The 24,211-nt window shown below is 64.9% G+C and overlaps 1 protein-coding gene and 1 long non-coding RNA gene across 2 annotated transcripts; both read right to left on the bottom strand.

Moving 5' to 3' along the window:
- Positions 1-723: 723 nt before the first annotated feature.
- Positions 724-4,145, bottom strand: LOC148590522 (uncharacterized). Its single transcript, XR_015914297.1, has 3 exons — positions 4,041-4,145; positions 2,391-2,468; positions 724-771 (listed from the first exon to the last, which is right to left on the bottom strand). It is a non-coding gene; the product is annotated as an uncharacterized LOC148590522 (long non-coding RNA).
- An 815-nt stretch (positions 4,146-4,960) lies between these two features.
- LOC148590521 (SH3 and multiple ankyrin repeat domains protein 1-like) lies at positions 4,961-23,601 on the bottom strand. Its single transcript, XM_088538960.1, has 7 exons — positions 23,476-23,601; positions 22,970-23,173; positions 21,155-21,226; positions 15,991-16,099; positions 13,998-14,155; positions 9,442-9,609; positions 4,961-4,981 (listed from the first exon to the last, which is right to left on the bottom strand). The coding sequence occupies exons 1-7, from the start codon at positions 23,599-23,601 to the stop codon at positions 4,961-4,963; spliced, it is 858 nt and encodes a 285-aa protein (XP_088395086.1).
- Between the last annotated feature and the right edge of the window lie 610 nt (positions 23,602-24,211).

The raw sequence follows: 24,211 nt of genomic DNA, 5'->3' as shown, positions 1-24,211 counted from the left end.
GGGCAGGTGTGGGGCAGGCTATGGGGCGGCTATGGGGCACCTATGGGGCGGCTATGGGGCAGCTATGGGGCAGGTGTGGGGCAGCTGTGGGGCACCTATGGGGTAGCTATGGGGCGGCTATGGGGCAGCTGTGGGGCGGCTATGGGGCAGCTTTGGGGCAGCTATGGGGCGGCTGCGGGGCAGCTATAGGGCACCTATGGGGCAGCTATGGGGTGGCTGTGGGGCAGGTGTGGGGCAGGCTATGGGGTGGCTATGGGGCACCTATGGGGTAGCTATGGGGCGGCTATGGGGCAGCTATGGGGCAGGTGTGGGGCAGCTGTGGGGCACCTAAGGGGCAGCTATGGGGTGGCTGTGGGGCGGCTGTGGGGCAGCTATGGGGCTGGAGGGGCAATCAGAGCATCTGGGGGCACCTATGGGGCTGGAGGGGCAATTGGAGCACCCTGGGGCAGCTATGGGGCTGGAGGGGCAATTGGAGCAGCCAGGGGCACCTATGGGGCAGCCATGGGGCTGGGGGATCATCAAGGGGAACCTATGGGGCTGAGGGCTCTGCAGGGTGGTCCCCCATGTCCCCCGTGTCCCCATGTCCCTAATGTCCCCATGTCCCCCCATGTCCCCCATGTCCCGCCATGTCCCCCCATGTCCCCCCATGTCCCCCATGTCCCCAATGTCCCCATGTCCCCCCGTGTCCCCCGTCCCCGACTCACCCACGTCCGAGTCGCGGTGGTTCTTGATGAGCTCCCCCAGTTCAAAGTTCCCCGCAATGACGGCGACCTGGGGACACAGGGGACATGGGGACATGGGGGGACATGGGGGACATGGGGACATGGGGGGACATGGGAACATGGGGGACATGGGGACATGGGGGACATGGGGACATGGAGGGACATGGGGACATGGAGGGACATGGGGACATAGGGACACAGGGGACATGGGGACATGGGGGACATGGGGACATGGGGACACGGGGACATGGGGACATAGGGACACAGGGACATGGGGACACGGGGACATAGGGACATGGGGACATAGGGACATGGGGGGACATGGGGGGACATGGGGACATAGGGACACGGTGGGCCAGGTGTCCCCATCCCTCCATGTGTCCCCATGGCCCCGGTGTCCTCAGCTGCCACCCCCAAAGCTTCCCAAGCCACCCAAACTGTCCCCATCAGCAAGTCCCCCGGTGGCACCTTTGGGGACCCTTGGGGACACGTGGGGACCCTTGCGGACCCTTGGAGACACCTGGGGACATTTGTGGACCCTTGAGGACACTTGGAGACACCTGGGGACACTCGGGGACCCTTGGGGATCCTTGGGGACACCTGGGGACATTTGGGGACCCTTGGGGACACCGTGGGGACCCTCGGGGACCCTTGGGGACACCTGAGGACACTTGGGGACACTTGGAGACCTTTGGGGACACTTGGGGACCCTTGGGGACACCTGGGGACACTCGGGGACCTTTGGGGACACGTGGGGACCTTGGGGACCCTTGGGGACCGTTGGGGACACTGTGGGGACTCTTGGGGACACTTGGGGACACTTGAGGACACCTGGGGACCCTTGGGGACCCTTGGGGACACCTGGGGACACCTGGGGACATTTGGGGACCCTTGGGGACACTTCAGGACACTCAGGGACCCTCAGGGACCCTCGAGGACACCTTGGGGACCCTTGGGGACACTTGGGGACACTTGGGGACCCTTGGGAACACCCAGGGACCCTTGGAGACACCATGGGGACCCTTGGGGATACCCAGGGACACCTGGGGACTCTTGGGGACCTTTGGGGACACCTGGGGACACCTGGGGACCCTTGGGGACACTTGGGGACCTTTGGGGACATGTGGGGACCCTTGGGGACACCTGGGGACCCTTGGGGACACTTGGGGACACTTGGGCACACCTGGGGACGTTTGGGGACGTTTGGGGACACCTGGGGACCCTTGGGGACCCTTGGGGACACGTGGGGACCCTTGGGGACACTTGGGGACCCTTGGGGACACTTGCGGACCTTTGGGGACCCTGGGGACCTTTGGGGACCCTCGGGGACACTGTGGGGGCACTTGGGGACACCTGGGGACACCGTGGGGACCCTTGGGGACACCTGGGGACACCTGGGGACATTTGGGGACCCTTGGGGACACCTTGGGGACCCTTGGGGACATCGTGGGGACCCTTGGGGACACTTGGGGACACCTGGGGACACCGTGGGGACCCTTGGGGACACCTGGGGACACTCGGGGACATTTGGGGACCCTTGGGGACACCTTGGGGACCCTTGGGGACATCGTGGGGACCCTTGGGGACACCTGGGGACCCCTGGGGACCCTTGGGGACATCGTGGGGACCCTTGGGGACCCTTGGGGACACCTGGGGACAGGGCCACACCTGGAAGGGCGTCTGCCCGCTGTTGTTCTTCACCTCCTTGTTGGCCCCGCGGTAGAGCAGGATCCGGGCGCAGCTCTCCTGGGGACAGCGCTGTCACCAAACGTGTCCCCAAACGTGTCCCCACCGCCCCCCGTGTCCCCCCATGTCCCCATGTCCCCCATTGTCCCTCCATGTCCCCTATTGTCCCCCCATGTCCCCCATTGTCCCTCCATGTCCCCCTATGTTCCCATGTATCCCCATTTGCCTCCATATCCTCCCATGTCCCCCCATGTCCCCATGTCACCTTGTTGTCCCCATGTCCCCCTGTTGTCCCCATGTCCCCATGTCACCCTGTTGTCCCCATGTCACCTTGTTGTACAGCGCGCAGATGTGCAGGGCCGTGTCCCCATGTCCCCCATGTGTCCCCATGTCCCCATGTCCCCCTGTTGTCCCCATGTCACCTTGTTGTCCCCATGTCACCTTGTTGTCCCCATGTCCCCATGTCACCTTGTTGTACAATGCGCAGATGTGCAGCGCGGTGTTTCCTGACACTCCCCATGTCCCCATGTCCCCATGTCACCTTGTTGTCCCCATGTCCCCATGTTCCCCTGTTGTCCCCATGTCACCTTGTTGTCCCCATGTCCCCATGTCACCCTGTTGTCCCCATGTCACCTTGTTGTACAGCGCGCAGATGTGCAGGGCCGTGTCCCCATGTCCCCCATGTGTCCCCATGTCCCCCATGTCCCCATGTCCCCCTGTTGTCCCCATGTCACCTTGTTGTCCCCATGTCCCCCTGTTGTCCCCATGTCACCCTGTTGTCCCCATGTCCCCATGTCACCCTGCTGTCCCCATGTCCCCATGTCCCCCATGTCCCCATGTCCCCCTGTTGTCCCCATGTCACCCTGTTGTCCCCATGTCCCCTTGTTGTACAATGTCACCTTGTTGTACAATGCGCAGATGTGCAGCGCGGTGTTTCCTGACGCTCCCCATGTCCCCATGTCCCCCTGCTGTCCCCATGTCCCCATGTCCCCCTGTTGTCCCCATGTCACCCTGTTGTCCCCATGTCCCCATGTCTCCATGTCACCCTGCTGTCCCCATGTCCCCATGTCCCCCATGTCCCCATGTCCCCCTGTTGTCCCCATGTCACCCTGTTGTCCCCATGTCCCCATGTCTCCATGTCACCCTGCTGTCCCCATGTCCCCATGTCCCCCTGTTGTCCCCATGTCCCCATGTCCCCCATGTCCCCATGTCCCCCTGTTGTCCCCATGTCCCCATGTCACCTTGTTGTACAGCGCGCAGATGTGCAGCGCGGTGTTTCCCGACGCTCCCCATGTCCCCGTGTCCCCATGTCACCCCATGTCCCCATGTCACCTTGTTGTACAATGTCACCTTGTTGTACAGCGCGCAGATGTGCAGCGCGGTGTTTCCTGACGCTCCCCATGTCCCCATGTCCCCCTGTTGTCCCCATGTCCCCATGTCACCTTGTTGTACAATGTCACCTTGTTGTACAACGCGCAGATGTGCAGCGCGGTGTTTCCCGACGCTCCCCATGTCCCCATGTCCCCATGTCCCCCTGCTGTCCCCATGTCCCCATGGCCCCCTGTTGTCCCCATGTCACCTTGTTGTCCCCATGTCCCCATGTCCCCCGTTGTCCCCATGTCCCCATGTCACCTTGTTGTACAACGCGCAGATGTGCAGCGCGGTGTTTCCCGACGCGTTCTGCGCCGCCGGTTGTGCCCCGTAGAACAGCAGATGCTCCAGGTGTTGCGAGTGGCCATGCTGGCAGGCCTGGCACCGCGGGGACATTGTCACCGACGGTGACACCGCCACCCACGGGTCACCATGCACTGTCACCACCCCGTGGGGACATTGTCACCAACGTGGTGACACTGCCACCCACGGGTCACCATGCACTGCCACCACCCCGTGGGGACACTGTCACCGACATGGTGACACCGCCACCCATTGGTCACCATGCACTGGTACCACCCCGTGGGGACACCGCCAGGTCACCCTGTACTGTCACCACCCCATGAAGACATTGTCACCAACAGTGACACTGCCACCCACGGGTCACCTTGCACTGCCACCACCCATGGGGACATTGTCACCGAGGTGGGGACACTGCCACCCACGGGTCACCCTGTACTGTCACCACCCCGTGGGGACACTGACACTGTCACTAGTGTGGGGACACTGCCACCCACGGGTCACCATGCAGTGTCACCACCCCATGGGGACACCGCCAGGTCACCCTGCAGTGCCACCACCCCATGGGGACATTGTCACCAACATGGTGACACTGCCACCCATGGGTCACCATGCACCGTCACCACCCCGTGGGGACACTGTCACCGACATGGTGACACTGCCACCCACGGGTCACCTTGCACTGCCACCACCCATGGGGACACTGACACTGTCACCGGTGCGGGGACACTGCCACCCATGGGTCACCATGCACTGCCACCACCCCATGGGGACACTGACACTGTCACCGACGTGGTGACACTGCCACCCACGGGTCACCATGCACTGCCACCACCCCGTGGGGACATTGTCACCGACGTGGGGACACTGCCACCCACGGGTCACCCTGCACTGCCACCACCCTGTGGGGACACTGACACTGTCACTAGTGTGGGGACAGTGCCACCCACGGGTCACCATGCACTGCCACCACCCATGGGGACATTGTCACCGATGTGGTGACACTGCCACCCACGGGTCACCCTGCACTGCCACCACCCATGGGGACACTGACACTGTCACCGGTGCGGGGACACTGCCACCCACGGGTCACCATGCACTGCCACCACCGTAGGGGGACATTGTCACCAACGGTGACACTGCCACTCACGAGTCACCCTGCACTGTCACCACCCCATGGGGACATTGTCACCAACGTGGTGACACTGCCACCCACAGGTCACCATGCACTGTCACTACCGTGTGGGGACATTGTCACCGACGTGGTGACACTGCCACCCACGGGTCACCTTGCACTGTCACCACCCCATGGGGACACTGATACTGTCACTAGTGTGGGGACACTGCCACCCACGGGTCACCATGCACTGTCACCACCCCATAGGGACATTGTCACCGACGTGGGGACACCGCCACCCATGGGTCACCCTGCACTGCCACCACCCATGGGGACACTGACACTGTCACCGGTGTGGGGACACTGCCACCCACGGGTCACCTTGCACTGTCACCACCGTATGGGGACATTGTCACCAACGGTGACACTGCCACTCACGAGTCACCCTGCACTGTCACCACCCCATGGGGACATTGTCACCGACGTGGGGACACCACTACCCACGGGTCACCATGCATTGTCACTAACCCGTGGGGACATTGTCACCGAGGTGGGGACACTGCCACCCACGGGGTCACCCTGTACTGTCACCACCCTGTGGGGACACTGACACTGTCACCCACATGGGGACACTGCCACCCACGGGTCACCATGCACTGCCACCACCCCTGGGGACATTGTCACCAACGTGGTGACACTGCCACCCACAGGTCACCATGCACTGTCACTACCGTGTGGGGACATTGTCACCGACATGGTGACACCGCCACCCACGGGGTCACCTTGCACTGCCACCACCCCATGGGGACACTGACACTGTCACTAGTGTGGGGACACTGCCACCCATGGGTCACCATGCAGTGTCACCACCCCATGGGGACACCGCCAGGTCACCCTGCAGTGCCACCACCCCATGGGGACATTGTCACCAACGTGGTGACACTGCCACCCACGGGATCACCCTGCATTGTCACCACCCATGGGGACACTGACACTGTCACCGGTGCGGGGACACTGCCACCCATGGGTCACCATGCACTGTCACCACCCCATGGGGACATTGTCACCGATGTGGTGACACCGCCACCCATGGGTCACCTTGCACTGCCACCACCCCTTGGGGACACTGACACTGTCACTAGTGTGGGGACACTGCCACCCACGGGTCACCCTGCACTGCCACCACCCATGGGGACATTGTCACCGACGTGGTGACACTGCCACCCACAGGTCACCATGCAGTGTCACCACCCCATGGGGACACTGTCACCGACATGGTGACACTGCCACCCACGGGTCACCCTGTACTGTCACCACCCCATGGGGACGTTGTCACCGACGTGGTGACACTGCCACCCACGGGTCACCCTGCACTGTCACCACCCATGGGGACACTGACACTGTCACCGGTGTGGGGACACTGCCACCCACGGGTCACCATGCACTGCCACCACCCCGTGGGGACACTGACACTGTCACCGACATGGGGACACTGCCACCCATGGGTCACCTTGCACTGCCACCACCCCGTGGGGACACTGACACTGTCACTAGTGTGGGGACACTGCCACCCACGGGTCACCATGCACCGTCATCACCCCATGGGGACACCGCCAGGTCACCCTGTACTGTCACCACCCCATGAAGACATTGTCACCAACAGTGACACTGCCACCCACGGGTCACCTTGCACTGCCACCACCCATGGGGACATTGTCACCGACGTAGTGACACTGCCACCCACGGGTCACCATGCACTGCCACCACCCATGGGGACATTGTCACCGATGTGGTGACACTGCCACCCATGGGTCACCTTGCACTGCCACCACCCATGGGGACACTGACACTGTCACCGGTGTGGGGACACTGCCACCCACGGGTCACCATGCAGTGTCACCACCCCGTGGGGACACCACCAGGTCACCCTGTACTGTCACCACCCCATGGGGACACTGTCACCGACGTGGTGACACTGCCACCCACGGGTCACCATGCACCGTCACCACCCCATGGGGACACTGACACTGTCACCGGTGTGGGGACACTGCCACCCACGGGTCACCATGCAGTGTCACCACCCCGTGGGGACACCACCAGGTCACCCTGTACTGTCACCACCCCATGGGGACACTGTCACCGACGTGGTGACACTGCCACCCACGGGTCACCATGCACCGTCACCACCCCATGGGGACACTGACACTGTCACCGGTGTGGGGACACTGCCACCCACGGGTCACCATGCACTGTCACCATCCCATGGGGACACTGTCACCGACATGGTGACACTGCCACCCACGGGTCACCCTGCACTGTCACCACCCCGTGGGGACACTGACACTGTCACCGGTGTGGGGACACTGCCACCCATGGGTCACCATGCAGTGTCACCACCCCATGGGGACACCGCCAGGTCACCCTGCACTGCCACCACCCATGGGGACATTGTCACCAACGTGGTGACACTGCCACCCACAGGTCACCATGCACTGTCACCACCCCGTGGGGACACTGACACTGTCACTAGTGTGGGGACACTGCCACCCACGGGTCACCCTGCACTGCCACCACCCATGGGGACATTGTCACCACCACCACCAGGTCGCCATGTCCCACCCCCACGGGTGCAGCTGAGGCCCCCGTGCCCACCCGTGGGTGCCCCACGCCCACCCGTGGGTGCCCCCCAGTGCAAGTGGGTGCCCTGTGCCCACCCGTGGGTGCCCCACGCCCACCCGTGGGTGCAAGTGGGTGCCCCGTGCCCACCCGTGGGTGCCCCCCAGTGCAAGTGGGTGCCCTGTGCACACCCGTGGGTGCCCCACGCTCACCCGTGGGTGCAGCTGAGGCCCCTGTGCACACCCGTGGGTGGCCCCCTGCTGCAAGTGGGTGCCCTGTGCATGCTCATGGGTGCAGATGGGTGCCCCGTGCACACTCATGGGTGCCCCGCGCCCACCCGTGGGTGCCCCGTGCATGCTCATGGGTGCCCTGTGCCCACCCCATGCACACTCGTGGGTGCCCCGCGCCCACCCATGGGTGCTCCGTGCATGCTCGTGGGTGCAAACGGGTGCCCTGTGCACACTCGTGGGTGCCTCCCGCCCCCCGTGGGTGCCCCCGGCGCCCCCCGTGGGTGCCCCCCGCCCCTCCGTGGGTGCCCTTTGCACACCCGTGGGTGCCCCCCGCTGCAAGCGGGCGCCCTGTGCACACTCATGGGTGCCCCGTGCCCACCCGTGGGTGCCCTGTGCATGCTGGTGGGTGCAAGCGGGTGCCCCGTGCACACTCATGGGTGCCCCCGCGCCCACCCGTGGGTGCCCTTTGCACACCCGTGGGTGCCCCCCGCTGCAAGCGGGTGCCCTGTGCACACTCATGGGTGCCCCGCGCCCACCCGTGGGTGCCCCGTGCATGCTCGTGGGTGCAAACGGGTGCCCTGTGCACACTCGTGGGTGCCTCCCGCCCCCCGTGGGTGCCCCCCGCCCCGCCGTGGGTGCCCTTTGCACACCCGTGGGTGCCCCGCGCCCACCCGTGGGTGCCCTGTGCATGCTCATGGGTGCAAACGGGTGCCCTGTGCACACTCGTGGGTGCCCCGCGCCCACCCTTGGGTGCCCTTTGCACACCCGTGGGTGCCCTGTGCATGCTCGTGGGTGCAAACGGGTGCCCTGTGCACACTCATGGGTGTCTCCCGCCCCCCGTGGGTGCCCTTTGCACACCCGTGGGTGCCCCCCGCCCCCCCGTGGGTGCCCTTTGCACACCCGTGGGTGCCCCGCACCCACCCGTGGGTGCCCTGTGCATGCTCATGGGTGCCCTGTGCCCACCCCGTGCACACTCGTGGGTGCCCTACGCCCACCCGTGGGTGCCCCGTGCATGCTCGTGGGTGCAAACGGGTGCCCTGTGCACACTCGTGGGTGCCTCCCGCCCCCCGTGGGTGCCCTTTGCACACCCGTGGGTGCCCTGTGCATGCTCATGGGTGCCCTGTGCCCACCCCGTGCACACTCGTGGGTGCCCCCCGCCCCCGCCGTGGGTGCCCTTTGCACACCCATGGGTGCCCTGCGCCCACCCGTGGGTGCCCTGTGCATGCTCGTGGGTGCAAACGGGTGCCCTGTGCACACTCGTGGGTGCCCCGTGCATGCTCGTGGGTGCAAACGGGTGCCCTGTGCACACTCGTGGGTGTCTCCCGCCCCCCGTGGGTGCCTCCCACGCCCCCCCGCGGCCCCCCACGCCCCCCCCGTGGGCCCCCCCACTCGTGCCCACCTGGTGGATCTCCTGCCAGCCGTTCTCGTCCACGGTGCCCACGTGCGCGCGGTTGTAGAGCAGCAGCTCGCAGCACCGCGGGTCGCCCCCCACCATGGCCGTGTGGTACAGGGGGGTCAGGCCCCGGCGGTCCTTGTAATTGGGGGAGCCCCCCAGGTCCAGCAGCGCCTGGGGGGGCGGGGGGGGTGAGGGACCCCCCCTCTGCACCCCGAAAATGCAGCCGCGGTGCGGGGAGGGGGTGCAATGTGCATGCGAGTGCATGCGGTGCAATGGTGCATGCATTGCAATGGTGCGTGCATGTGTATGTGAGTGCATGCGGTGCAATGGTGCATGCAGTGCAAGGGTGCATGCGGTGCAATGGTGCATGGCGGTGCAATGGTGCGTGCATGTGCATGTGAGTGCATGCGGTGCAATGGTGCATGCGGGTGCATGCGCTGCAAGGTGCATGCATTGCAATGGTGCATGCGAGTGCATGCAAGGGCATGCAGTGCAATGGTGCATGCGCTGCAATGGTGCATGCACTGCAATGGTGCATGCGGGTGCATGCGGTGCAATGGTGCATGCGTTGCAATGGTGCATGCGTTGCAAAGGTGCGTGCGGGTGCATGCGTTGCAATGGTGCATGCGAGTGCATGCAAGGGCATGCAGTGCAATGGTGCATGCACTGCAATGGTGCATGCACTGCAATGGTGCATGCTGGTGCAATGGTGCAATGGTGCATGCGGTGCAATGGTGCGTGCATGTGCATGTGAGTGCATGCAGTGCAATGGTGCGTGCATGTGCATGTGAGTGCATGCGCTGCAATGGTGCATGCGGGTGCATGCGCTGCAAGGTGCATACGTTGCAATGGTGCATGCAAGGGCATGCGGTGCAATGGTGCATGCGTTGCAATGGTGCATGCGTTGCAAAGGTGCGTGCAGGTGCATGCGGGTGCATGCGTTGCAATGGTGCATGCAAGGGCATGCGTTGCAATGGTGCACGCGTTGCAGGGTGCACGCGTTGCAATGGTGCATGCGGGTGCATACGCTGCAATGGTGCATGCGCTGCAATAGTGCATGCCATGCAATGGTGCATGTGTTAAAATGGTGCGAGCACTGCAATGTGCATGCGGGTGCATGCGTTGTGGTGGTGCATGCACTGCGGTGGTGCACACAATGCAATGGTGCATGCGGTGCAATGGTGCATGCGGCGCAATGGTGCATGCGGGTGCATGCATTGCAATGGTGCATGCGGTGCAAGCGCTGCAATGGTGCATGCGGGTGCATGCAGTGCAATGGTGCATGCGTTGTAATGGTGCATGTGTTGCGGTGGTGCATGCAGTGCAATGCTGCATGTGTTGCGATGGTGCAGGCGTTGCAATGGCGCATGCGCTGCAATGTGCATGCGAGTACATGCAAGGGCATACATTGCAATGGTGCATGCGGTGCTCCTCGTGCACACCGCGCGGTGCAGCGCCGTCTCCCCGTGCCCTGTTCACACCCATGCACACCCTTGCACACCCATGCACACCCTTGCACACCCATACTCACCAGCAGTGCCCCGTATCTCCGCATGCACACCGTCGTCGCCCCGTGCACACTCTTGCACACCCATGCACACCCTTGCACACTCACCAATAGTGCCCCGTATCGCCTCGTGCACACCACGCGGTGCAGCGCCGTCGCCCCGTGCACATTCATGGACACTCTAACGCACTCTTGCACACTCACACACACACATGCACACTCTTGCACACTCTTACGCACTCTTGCACACTCTTGCACACCCATACTCACCAGCAGTGCCCCGTATCTCCTCGTGCACACCGCGCAGTGCAGCGCCATCGCCCTGTGCACACTCTTGCACACTCTTGCACACTCTTGCACACCCATACTCACCAACAGTGCCCCGTATCTCCTCGTGCACACCGCGCGGTGCAGCGCCGTCGCCCCGTGCACATTTATGCACACACTCTTGCACACTCTTGCACACTCTTGCACACCCTTGCACACTCAGCAGCAGTGCCCCGTATCTCCTCGTGCACACCACGCGGTGCAGCGCCGTCGCCCCGTGCACATTCATGCACACACCCTTGCACACTCTTGCACACCCTTGCACACTCACCAGCAGTGCCCCGTATCGTCTCGTGCACACCGCGCGGTGCAGCGCCGTCGCCCTGTGCACACTCACACACACTCTTGCACACCCTTGCACACCCTTGCACACTCTTGCACACCCTTGCACACTCACCAGCAGTGCCCCGTATCTCCTCATGCACACCGCGCGGTGCAGCGCCGTCGCCCCGTGCACATTCATGGACACCCTTGCACACTCTTGCACACTCACACACACTCTTGCACACTCTTGCACACTCTTGCACACCCATACTCACCAACAGTGCCCCTCGTGCACACCGCGCGGTGCAGCGCCGTCGCCCCGTGCACACTCTTGCACACTCTTGCACACTCTTGCACACCCTTGCACACCCATACTCACCAGCAGTGCCCCGTATCTCCTCGTGCACACCGCGCGGTGCAGCGCCGTCACCCCGTGCACATTCATGCACGCTCTTACGCACTCTTGCACACTCTTGCACACTCTTGCACACCCTTGCACACTCTTGCACACTCACCAGCAGTGCCCCGTATCTCCTCGTGCACACCGCGCGGTGCAGCGCCGTCGCCCCGTGCACACTCTTGCACACTCATGCACACTCTTGCACACCCTTGCACACTCTTGCACACCCTTGCACACTCACCAGCAGTGCCCCGTATCGTCTCGTGCACACCGCGCGGTGCAGCGCCATGGCCCCATGCACACTCATGCACACTCACACACACTCATGCACACTCTTGCACACTCACACACACTCTTGCACACCCTTGCACACTCACCAGCAGTGCCCCGTATCGTCTCGTGCACACCGCGCGGTGCAGCGCCGTCGCCCCGTGCACACTCTTGCACACTCATGCACACCCTTGCACACCCTTGCACACTCTTGCACACCCTTGCACACTCACCAGCAGTGCCCCGTATCGTCTCGTGCACACCGCGCGGTGCAGCGCCGTCGCCCCGTGCACATTCATGGACGCTCTAACGCACTCTTGCACACCCTTGCACACTCTTGCACACCCTTGCACACTCACCAGCAGTGCCCCGTATCGTCTCGTGCACACCGCGCGGTGCAGCGCCATGGCCCCATGCACACTCATGCACACTCACACACACTCATGCACACTCTTGCACACTCACACACACTCTTGCACACCCTTGCACACTCACCAGCAGTGCCCCGTATCTCCTCGTGCACACCGCGCGGTGCAGCGCCGTCGCCCCGTGCACATTCATGCACACTCACACACACCCTTGCACACTCACCAGCAGTGCCCCGTATCGTCTCGTGCACACCGCACGGTGCAGCGCCGTGGCCCCGTGCACATTCATGGACACTCTAACACACTCTTGCACACTCACACACACTCTTGCACACCCATGCACACCCTTGCACACTCTTGCACACTCACCAGCAGTGCCCCGTATCGTCTCGTGCACACCGCACGGTGCAGCGCCGTGGCCCCGTGCACATTCATGGACACTCTAACACACTCTTGCACACTCACACACACTCTTGCACACCCATGCACACCCTTGCACACTCTTGCACACTCACCAGCAGTGCCCCGTATCGTCTCGTGCACACCGCGCGGTGCAGCGCCTTCGCCCCGTGCACACTCACACACACTCTTGCACACTCTTGCACACTCTTGCACACCCATACTCACCAGCAGTGCCCCGTATCTCCTCGTGCACACCGCGCGGTGCAGCGCCGTCGCCCCGTGCACACTCACACACACTCACACACACTCTTGCACACTCACACACACTCTTGCACACCCTTGCACACTCACCAACAGCGCCCCGTATCTCCTCGTGCACACCGCGCGGTGCAGCGCCGTGGCCCCGTGCACACTCACACACACTCATGCACACTCACACACACTCTTGCACACTCTTGCACACCCTTGCACACTCACCAACAGCGCCCCGTATCTCCTCGTGCACACCGCACGGTGCAGCGCCGTCGCCCCGTGCACATTCATGGACACCCTTGCACACTCTTGCACACTCACACACACTCACACACACTCTTGCACACCCTTGCACACCCATACTCACCAACAGTGCCCCGTATCTCCTCGTGCACACCGCGCGGTGCAGCGCCGTCGCCCCGTGCACATTCATGGACGCTCTAACGCACTCTTGCACACTCACACACACCCTTGCACACTCTTGCACACTCACCAACAGTGCCCCGTATCGTCTCGTGCACACCGCGCGGTGCAGCGCCGTCGCCCTGTGCACACTCTTGCACACTCACACACACACATGCACACACTCACACACACTCACACACACTCTTGCACACCCTTGCACACCCATACTCACCAGCAGTGCCCCGTATCTCCTCGTGCACACTGCGCGGTGCAGCGCTGTCGCCCCGTGCACATTCATGGACGCTCTAACGCACTCTTGCACACTCACACACACTCTTGCACACTCTTGCACACCCATACTCACCAGCAGTGCCCCGTATCTCCTCGTGCACACCGCGCGGTGCAGCGCCGTCGCCCCGTCCCGCGCCCTGAAGTCCAGGTGGGCTCCCCCCAGGCACAGCAGCCGGATGATCTCCACCTCGCCGGGGCCGTCCCGCTGCGCCGCCAGCGTCAGCGGCGTCTCTGCGCGCGGGGACATCGCGGCGTGAGGGGACATTGGGACACTTGGGGACATCGGGGCCAAAGGGGACATTGGGGCGAGAGGGGACATCGTGGCGCATGGGGACATCGGGGCCAAAGGGGACATCAGGGCGCATGGGGACATCGGGGCACATGGGGACATCAGGGAGCACAGGGACATTGGGGCGTGAGGGGACATTGGGACACTTGGGGACATCGGGGCCAAAGGGGACATTGGGGCGTGTGGGGACGTCAGGGCGCTTGGGGACATCGGGGCCAAAGGGGACATCAGGGCGCATGGGGACATCAGGGAGCAGAGGGACATTGGGGCGAAAGGGGACATTGGGGTGTGTGGGGACATCGGGGCACAAGGGGACATTGGGGCACGTGGGGACCTCGGGGCGCGAGGGGACGTCGGGGTATATGGGGACATTGGGGCCCATGGGGACATCGGGGTGTGCGGGGACATCAGGGCACAAGGGGACATTGGGGCATGAGGGGACATCAGGGCACATGGGGACATCAGGGCGCTTGGGGACATCGGGGCCAAAGGGGACATTGGGGCGCACGGGGACATCAGGGCATATGGGGACATCGGGGCATGTGGGGACATTGGGGTGTGCGGGGACATTGGGGCGTGAGGGGACATTGGGGTGCGTGGGGACAACAGGGCACGTGGGGACATTGGGGTGTGAGGGGACATTGGGGCACATGGGGACGTCAGGGCACTAGGGGACGTCGGGGCACACGGGGACATCGGGGACCACAAAGACCTCTGGGCATGCGTGTCCCCAAGGGTCAGCAGGGTGTCCCCAAGGGTTGGCAGGATGTCCCCAGGGGCCATCAGGACGTCCCCAAGGACCATCAGGACATCCCCAGGGCACAAAGGGACATCCCCAGGTTCCATCAGGATGTCCCCAAGGATCAGCAGGATGTCCCCAAGGGCCATGAGGACGTCCCCAAGGGTCAGCAGGATGTCCCCAAGGGTCACTAGGATGTGCCCAAGGGTCAATGGGATGTCCCCAAGGGTCATCAGGATGTCCCCAAGAGCCATGAGGACGTCCCCAAGGGTCAATGGGATGTGCCCAAGGGTCATTGGGACATCCCCCAAGGGTCATCAGGACGTCCCCAAGGGTCACTGGGATGTCCCCAAGGGCCATTGGGATGTCCCCAAGGGTCATTGGGACATCCCCCAAGGGTCATCAGGATGTCCCCAAGGGTCATTGGGATGTCCCCAAGGGTCACTGGGATGTGCCCAAGGGTCACTGGGATGTCCCCAAGGGTCATCAGGACGTCCCCAAGGGCCATGAGGACGTCCCCAAGGGTCATTGGGATGTCCCCAAGGGTCATTGAGATGTCCCCAAGGGTCACAGGGATGTCCCCAAGGGCCATGAGGACGTCCCCAAGGGCCATCAGGACATCCCCAAGGGCCATCGGGACGTCCCCGCGGGCCATGAGGACGTCCCTGTGGGTCAATGGGATGTCCCCAAGGGTCAATGGGACGTCCCCAAGGGCCATCAGGATGTCCCCAAGGGTCACTGGGATGTCCCCACGGGCCATGAGGACGTCCCTGCGGGTCATTGGGATGTCCCCAAGGGTCACCGGGATGTCCCCAAGGGTCAATGGGATGTCCCCAAGGGCCATCAGGACATCCCCAGGTGTGCGGGGATGTCCCCAAGGGTCAATGGGACGTCCCCAAGGGCCATGAGGATGTCCCCAAAGGCCATGAGGACGTCCCCACGGGTCAGCAGGACGTCCCCAAGGGTCACAGGGATGTCCCCAAGGGTGATTGGGATGTCCCCAGGTGTCGGTGGTGGCCCCGGGGTGGCAGCGCTCACCGCCCGAGTCGCAGTCGTGGTAGTTGGGGTCCAGGCCGCGCTCCAGCAGCCGCGCCACCTTGTCGGCCGCACCGTGTTGAACGTAGTCCAGGAACTTGCGCAGCCCGGTCTGCGAGGGGACACGGGGACATGGGGACACCGTGGGGACATGGGGACACTGCGGGGACACGGGGACATGGGGACACCATGGGGACATGGGGACACCGCGGAGACACAGGGACATGGGGACAGCGCGGGGACATGGGGACACCGCGGGGACACAGGGACATGGGGACACCATGGGGACATGGGGACATGGGGACAACGTGGGGACATGGGGACACCACGGGGACATGGGGACATGGGGACAGCGCGGGGACGTGGGGACAGCGTGGGGACATGGGGACATGGGGACATGGGGACAGCGTGGGGACATGGGGACACCGCGGGGACATGGGGACATGGGGACACCGCGGAGACACAGGGACATGGGGACAGCGTGGGGACATGGGGACAGCGCGGGGACACGGGGACATGGGGACACCATGGGGACATGGGGACAGCGCGGGGACATGGGGACGTGGGGACAGCATGGGGACATGGGGACACCGCGGGGACATGGGGACAACGCGGGGACACGGGGACATGGGGACAGCGTGGGGACATGGGGACAACGCGGGGACACGGGGACATGGGGACACCGCGGAGACACAGGGACATGGGGACAGCGTGGGGACATGGGGACACCGTGGGGACATGGGGACAACGCGGGGACACGGGGACATGGGGACACCGCGGAGACACAGGGACATGGGGACACCGTGGGGACATGGGGACATCACGGGGACAGCGTGAGGACATGGGGACACAGGGACATGGGGACACCGCGGGACACCGCGGGGACACAGGGACACCACAGGGACACCACGGGGACAGCGCGGGGACATGGGGACGTGGGGATGTGGTGACCCCACAGGGGCATGGGGACCCCACAGGGACACCGCGGGGACACCATGGGGACACGGGGACACAGGGACATGGGGACACCGCGGGGACATGGGGACCCCACGGGGACACCGCGGGGACAACGCGGGACAGCGCGGGGACAGTGCGGGGACAGTGCGGGGACGTGGGGACACGGGGACAGGGACACCGCGGGGACAGCGCAGGGACAGGGCGGGGACATGGGGACACAGGGACATGGGGACACCGTGGGGACATGGGGACCCTGCAGGGACACCGCGGGGACACGGGGACACGGGGACATGGGGACGCGGGGACACCGCAGGGACATGGGGACCCCATGGGGACACCGCGGGGACACCATGGGGACACGGGGATGCAGGGACACAGGGACGTGGGGACACCGCGGGGACATGGGGACCCCACGGGGACACTGCGGGGACAACACGGGGACACGGGGACACCACGGGACACCATGGGGACAGCGCGGGGACATGGGGACATGAGGACACCGCAGGGACAGCGCGGGGACATGGGGACACCGTGGGACACCGTGGGGACACAGGGACACCACAGGGACACCGCGGGGACAGCACGGGGACGTGGGGAGCCCACGGGGACGTCACAGGGACACCAGGGCACGGGGACACGGGGACGTGGGCGCAGGGACGCGGGGACCCCATGGGGACACGGGTGCGGGGACATGGGGACCCTGCAGGGACGTTGGGGCGCGGGGACGCGGGGACACAGGCACAGGGATGTGGGGAGCCAGGGACACCATGGGGACATGGGGCCACGGGGATGGCAGGAGCGTGGGGACACCGTGGGGACGTTGGGGAGCATGGGACAGCATGGGGATGGGGACACCATGGGGACATGGGGCCATGGGGATGCCAGGAGCGTGGGGACACCATGGGGACATTGGGGAGCATGGGACAGCATGGGGATGGGGACACCATGGGGACATGGGGATGCCAGGGGCATGGGACACTGTGGGGACACCATGGGGATGGGGACACTATGGGGACATGGGGTCATGGGGATGCCAGGAGTGTGGGGACACCGTGGGGACGTTGGGGAGCATGGGACAGCATGGGGATGGGGACACCATGGGGACATGGGGCCATGGGGATGCCAGGAGCGTGGGGACACCATGGGGACATTGGGGAGCATGGGACAGCATGGGGATGGGGACACCATGGGGACATGGGGCCACGGGGATGCCAGGAGCGTGGGGACACCGTGGGGACGTTGGGGAGCATGGGACAGCATGGGGATGGGGACACCATGGGGACATGGGGATGCCAGGGGCATGGGACACTGTGGGGACACCATGGGGATGGGGACACCATGGGGACATGGGGACATTGGGGACCATGGGGATGGGGACATGGGGTCATGGGGATGGGGACACCATGGGGACATGGGGACATTGGGGACCATGGGGATGGGGACATGGGGTCATGGGGATGGGGACACCATGGGGACATGGGGACATTGGGGACCATGGGGATGGGGACATGGGGTCATGGGGATGGGGACACCATGGGGACATGGAGACATTGGGGACCATGGGGATGGGGACATGGGGTCATGGGGATGGGGACACCATGGGGACATGGAGACGTTGGGGTGCATGGGACACCGCGGTGACATGGGGACACTGTGGGGCACAGAGACGGGAGCATGGGGACACCGTGGGGACACGGGGACATTGGGGAGCGTGGGACACCATGGGGATGGGGACATGGGGACATGGGGATGCCAGGGGCATGGGACACTGTGGGGACACCATGGGGATGGGGACACTATGGGGACATGGAGACACTGGGGTGCATGGGACACCATGGGGACATGGGGACACCATAGGGATAGTGACATGGGGACATTGGGGACCATGGGACACCACGGGGACATAGGTACAAGGGGACACTGTGGGGCACAGGGACGGGAGCGTGGGGACACCATGGGGATGGGGACACCATGGGGACATGGGGACATTGGGGAGCATGGGACACCATGGGGACATGGTGACACCACAGAGATGGTGACATGGGGACATTGGGGAGCATGGGACACCACAGGGACACCGTGGGGTCATGGGGACACCATGGGGACATGGGGACACCATGGGGATGGGGACATCATGGGGACATGGGGACGTTGGGGAGCGTGGGACACCACGGGGACACCGCGGGGACATGGGGACAAGGGGACACTGTGGGGCACAGGGACGGGAGCGTGGGGACACCGTGGGGATGGGGACACCATGGTGACATGGGGACATTGGGGAGCAGGGGGATGGGGACATGGGGACATGGAGATGCCAGGGGCATGGGACACTGTGGGGACACCATGGGGATGGGGACACCATGGGGACATGGGGACATTGGGGACCATGGGACACCATGGGGACATGGGCACAAGGGGACACTGTGGGGCACAGGGACGGGAGCTTGGGGACACCGTGGGGATGGGGACACCGTGGGCACATGGGGACGTTGGGGAGCATGGGACACCCCAGGGACACCACGGGGACATGGGGACATTGGGGAGCAGGGGGATGGGGACATGGGGACATGGAGATGCCAGGGGCATGGGACACTGTGGGGACACCATGGGGATGGGGACACCATGGGGACATGGGGACATTGGGGAGCATGGGACACCATGGGGATGGGGACACCATAGGGTTGGTGACATGGGGACATTGGGGACCATGGGACACCATGGGGACATGGGGACAAGGGGACACTGTGGGGCACAGGGACGGGAGCGTGGGGACACCGTGGGGATGGGGACACCATGGGGACATGGGGACATTGGGGAGCATGGGACACCATGGGGACATGGGGACACCACAGAGATGGTGACATGGGGACATTGGGGAGCATGGGATACCACAGGGACACCGCGGGGTCATGGGGACACCATGGGGACATGGGGACACCATGGGGATGGGGACATCATGGGGACATGGGGATGTTGGGGAGCGTGGGACACCACGGGGACACCGCGGGGACATGGGGACAAGGGGACACTGTGGGGCACAGGGACGGGAGCGTGGGGACACCATGGGGATGGGGACACAGTGGGGACATGGGGACATTGGGGAACATGGGACACCATGGGGATAGGGACACCATAGGGATGGTGACATGGGGACATTGGGGAGCATGGGACACCATGGGGACACCACGGGGACATGGGGACAAGGGGACACTGTGGGGCACCGGGACGGGAGCGTGGGGACATCGTGGGGACATGGGAACATTGGGGAGTATGGGACACCATGGGGATGGGGACACAGTGGGGACATGGGGACATTGGGGAGCAGGGGGATGGGGACATGGGGACATGGAGATGCCAGGGGCATGGGACACTGTGGGGACACCATGGGGATGGGGACACCATAGGGATGGTGACATGGGGACATTGGGGAGCATGGGATACCATGGGGACACCACGGGGACAAGGGGACACTGTGGGGCACAGGGACAGGAGCGTGGGGACACCGTGGGGATGGGGACACCATAGGGATGGTGACATGGGGACATTGGGGAGCATGGGACACCATGGGGACACCATGGGGACAAGGGGACACTGTGGGGCACAGGGACAGGAGCGTGGGGACACCGTGGGGATGGGGACACCATGGGGACATGGGGACATTGGGGAGCATGGGACACCACAGGGACACCGCGGGGTCATGGGGACACCATGGGGACATGGGGACACCATGGGGATGGGGACATCATGGGGACATGGGGACGTTGGGGAGCGTGGGACACCATGGGGACACCGCGGGGACATGGGGACAAGGGGACACTGTGGGGCACAGGGACGGGAGCGTGGGGACACCGTGGGGATGGGGACACCATGGTGACATGGGGACATTGGGGAGCAGGGGAATGGGGACATGGGGACATGGAGATGCCAGGGGCATGGGACACTGTGGGGACACCATGGGGATGGGGACACCATGGGGACATGGGGACACCATAGGGATGGTGACATGGGGACATTGGGGAGCATGGGACACCATGGGGACACTGTGGGGACCAGGGGACACCATGGGGCGCACAGCTGGGGACACCAGGGACATAGAACAAGGGGATGGGGGCGGGGGCAGGAGTGGGGGGCGTGGCCGTGGGCGTGGCCAGGGCCTTGGGGGCGTGTCCATGGAGAGGGGGCGTGGCCTGGGGAGGGGGGCGTGGCCCACCTTGGTGTGCAGCTTGGCCAGCTGCTTCTCGTCCAGGTTGGTCTGTTTGTAGACCCGGGTCTTGTACCGGAACTGGGGGGGGGGGGGAGGAGCCGCGTTAGCCACGCCCCCTCCCGGGACACGCCCCCTCCCGGGACACGCCCCCTCTCGGGCCACCCCCTCTGGCCCCTCCCCCTTTAAGCCCCACCCACATCGGTGTGGGACACGCCCCCTGCTAACAGGCAGGGGGAGCCCCTCCCAAGCCCCGCCCCCAGGCCCTTCGGCCCCGCCCCCAGGTTTATCCCCGCCCACCTCGAGCTAGGACACGCCCTATTCGAATGGGGGGGAGGAGGGAGCCGCATGGTGGGCGGGAAGTTGTCTCTTAGCCCCGCCCCCTCTAGCCCCGCCCCTCCTCTTTAGGCCACGCCTTACTTGAATGGAGGGGCGGGAGAGCTGAGTGGGCGGAGGGAGCCGCTTTGGCCCCGCCCCCCACCCTTGTCCCTGCCCCTTGCTTTTAGCCCCGCCTTCTCCATCCCCGCCCCATCAAGCCCCGCCCACCTCGAGGTAGGGCACGCCCTGGTCGAAGCTCTGCGGGTAGTCGCTGGGGGGGGGGGGGTGTCTCCCTTCGCTCCGCCCCTAGCTCCGCCCCCTCTTTAGCCCCGCCCCTTTAGCTCCGCCCACCTCGAGCTAGGGCACGCCCTGGTTGAATCTCTGCGGGTAGTTGTGTTTGGAGGGGGGGCTCCCTTAGCTCCGCCCCTCTCTTTAGCCCCACCCCCTTTAGCTCCACCCACCTCGAGGTAGGGCACGCCCTGGTCGAAGCTCTGCGGGTAGTCACGTTGGGGGGGGTCTCCCTTCGCTCCGCCCCTAGCTCCGCCCCCTCTTTAGCCCCGCTCCCTCTAGCTCCGCCCACCTCGAGGTAGGGCACGCCCTGGTCGAAGCTCTGCGGGTAGTCACGTGGGGGGGGGGGCGCTCCCTTAACCCCGCCCCTCTCTTTAGCTCCGCCCCCTTTAGCTCCGCCCACCTCGAGGTAGGGCACGCCCTGGTCTTAGCCCTGCAGGTAGTTGTGTTGGGGGGGGGGGGCTCCCTTAGCTCCGCCCCTAACTCCGCCCCCTTAGGCTCCGCCCCCTTTGGCTCCGCCCACCTCGAGGTAGGGCACGCCCTGGTCTTAGCCCTGCGGATAGTCGCTTGGGGGGGGGGTCTCCCTTCGCTCCGCCCCTAGCTCCGCCCCTCTCTTTAGCCCCGCCCCCTCTAGCTCCGCCCACCTCGAGGTAGGGCACGCCCTGCTCGAATCTCTGGGGGTAGTCACGTGGGGGGGGGCTCCCTTCGCTCCGCCCCTAGCTCCGCCCCTTTAGGCTCCGCCCCCTCTAGCTCCGCCCACCTCGAGCTAGGGCACGCCCTGGTCGAAGCTCTGCGGGTAGTCACGTGGGGGGGGGGGCGCTCCCTTAACCCCGCCCCTCTCTTTAGCTCCGCCCCCTTTAGCTCCGCCCACCTCGAGGTAGGGCACGCCCTGGTCTTAGCCCTGCAGGTAGTTGTGTTGGGGGGGGGGGGGGCTCCCTTAGCTCCGCCCCTAACTCCGCCCCCCTTAGGCTCCGCCCCCTCTAGCTCCGCCCACCTCGAGGTAGGGCACGCCCTGCTCGAATCTCTGGGGGTAGTCACGTGGGGGGGGGCTCCCTTAGCTCCGCCCCCCCTTAGCCCCGCCCCCTCTAGCTCCGCCCACCTCGAGGTAGGGCACGCCCTAGTCGAGGCTCTGCGGGTAGTCGCTTGGGGGGGGGCTCCCTTCGCTCCGCCCTTAGCCCCGCCCCTCTCTTTAGCCCCGCCCCCTCTAGCTCCGCCCACCTCGAGGTAGGGCACGCCCTGGTCGAAGCTCTGCGGATAGTCCCGCAGCGGCCGCTCCTCGTCCAGGAACTTGGCGTCGCGGCCGGCGGCGGCCGGCTGGAAGAGGCCGTAGTTGAGCACGTCCTGGAGGCCCTCGGTGAGCGTGCACAGCACCTGCTGCTTGGCCGCCCACACGGCCGCGCCGGGGTCGAACCGCAGGCACTTCTGGGGGGAGCGGGGGACACGCGGTTGGGCCGAAAAAACGCGGTTTTGGGGTCCCCCCCCGCCGCTCGGGGGGCGTTTCCGCCTTTCCACAGCGAGCCGCCATTGGGGGCCGGCCGCTATTGCGCTCCCCCGCGCGCCTCGGTCCGCCCCCTATTCCGCTCCCCCATTCGCCTCGGTCCGCCCCCTATTTCCGTCCCCCGTTCGCCTCGGTCCGGCCCTATTCCGCTCCCCCATTCGCCTCGGTCCGCCCCCTATTTCCGTCCCCCATTCGCCTCGGTCCGGCCCCTATTCTGCTCCCCTACGTGCCTCGGTCCGGCCCCTATTTCCGTCCCCCAGCGGCCCACAAACCCTTCCTCCTCCATCATGGGGTCCGGCCCGTATTCCGCTCCCCCATTCGCCTCGGTCCGTCCCCTATTCCGCTCCCCCATGCGCCTCGGTCCGTCCCCTATTTCCGTCCCCTATTTCCGTCCCCCAGCGGCCCACAAACCCTTCCTCCTCCATTATGGGGTCCGACCCCTATTCCGCTCCCCCATTCGCCTCGGTCCGCCCCCTATTCCACTCCCACATGTACCTCGGTCCGCACCCTATTTCCGTCCCCAATGGCCCACAAACCTTTCCCCCTCCATCATGCGGTCTGGCCCCTATTCCGCTCCCCCAGGCGCCTCGGTCCGCCCCTATTTCCGTCCCCCATTCGCCTCGGTCCGTCCCCTATTCCGCTCCCCCATGCGCCTCGGTCCGGCCCCTATTTCCGTCCCCTATTTCCGTCCCCAGTGGCCCACAAACCCTTCCTCCTCCATTATGGGGTCCGGCCCCTATTCCGCTCCCCCGTGCACCTCGGTCCGCCCCCTATTTCGGTCCCCTGGCGGCCCACAAACCCTTCCCCCTCCATCACGCGGTCCGACCCCTATTTCAGCCCCCACCCTCACAACCCCCCCATTTAGCCCCCCATAATTTATTCCCCCCAAATATCCCCCCCAATAAATATTTTGTCCCCCCAACTTGTTCCTCCCCCCCCAATAATTCAGGGTCCCTCCCCCA

Source organism: Tinamus guttatus, unplaced genomic scaffold, assembly GCF_059628265.1.
Source record: "Tinamus guttatus ecotype Peru unplaced genomic scaffold, ASM5962826v1 Tinamus_guttatus_pri_ptg001296l, whole genome shotgun sequence".
Taxonomy (NCBI): Eukaryota; Metazoa; Chordata; class Aves; order Tinamiformes; family Tinamidae; genus Tinamus; species Tinamus guttatus.
This window is presented reverse-complemented; position numbering and strand designations above follow the sequence as displayed.

Coding starts and splice junctions, on each gene's coding strand:
- LOC148590521 (XM_088538960.1), bottom strand. CDS start 23,601: ATGGGGGAGCGGAATAGGGGACGGACCGAGGCGAATGGGGGAGCGGAA. Junction 14,156..15,990: donor CCACGACTGCGACTCGGGCG/GTGAGCGCTGCC, acceptor CCCCGCGCGCAG/AGACGCCGCTGACGCTGGCG. Junction 9,610..13,997: donor GGAGATACGGGGCACTGCTG/GTGAGTATGGGT, acceptor CCGCCCCCCCAG/GCGCTGCTGGACCTGGGGGG.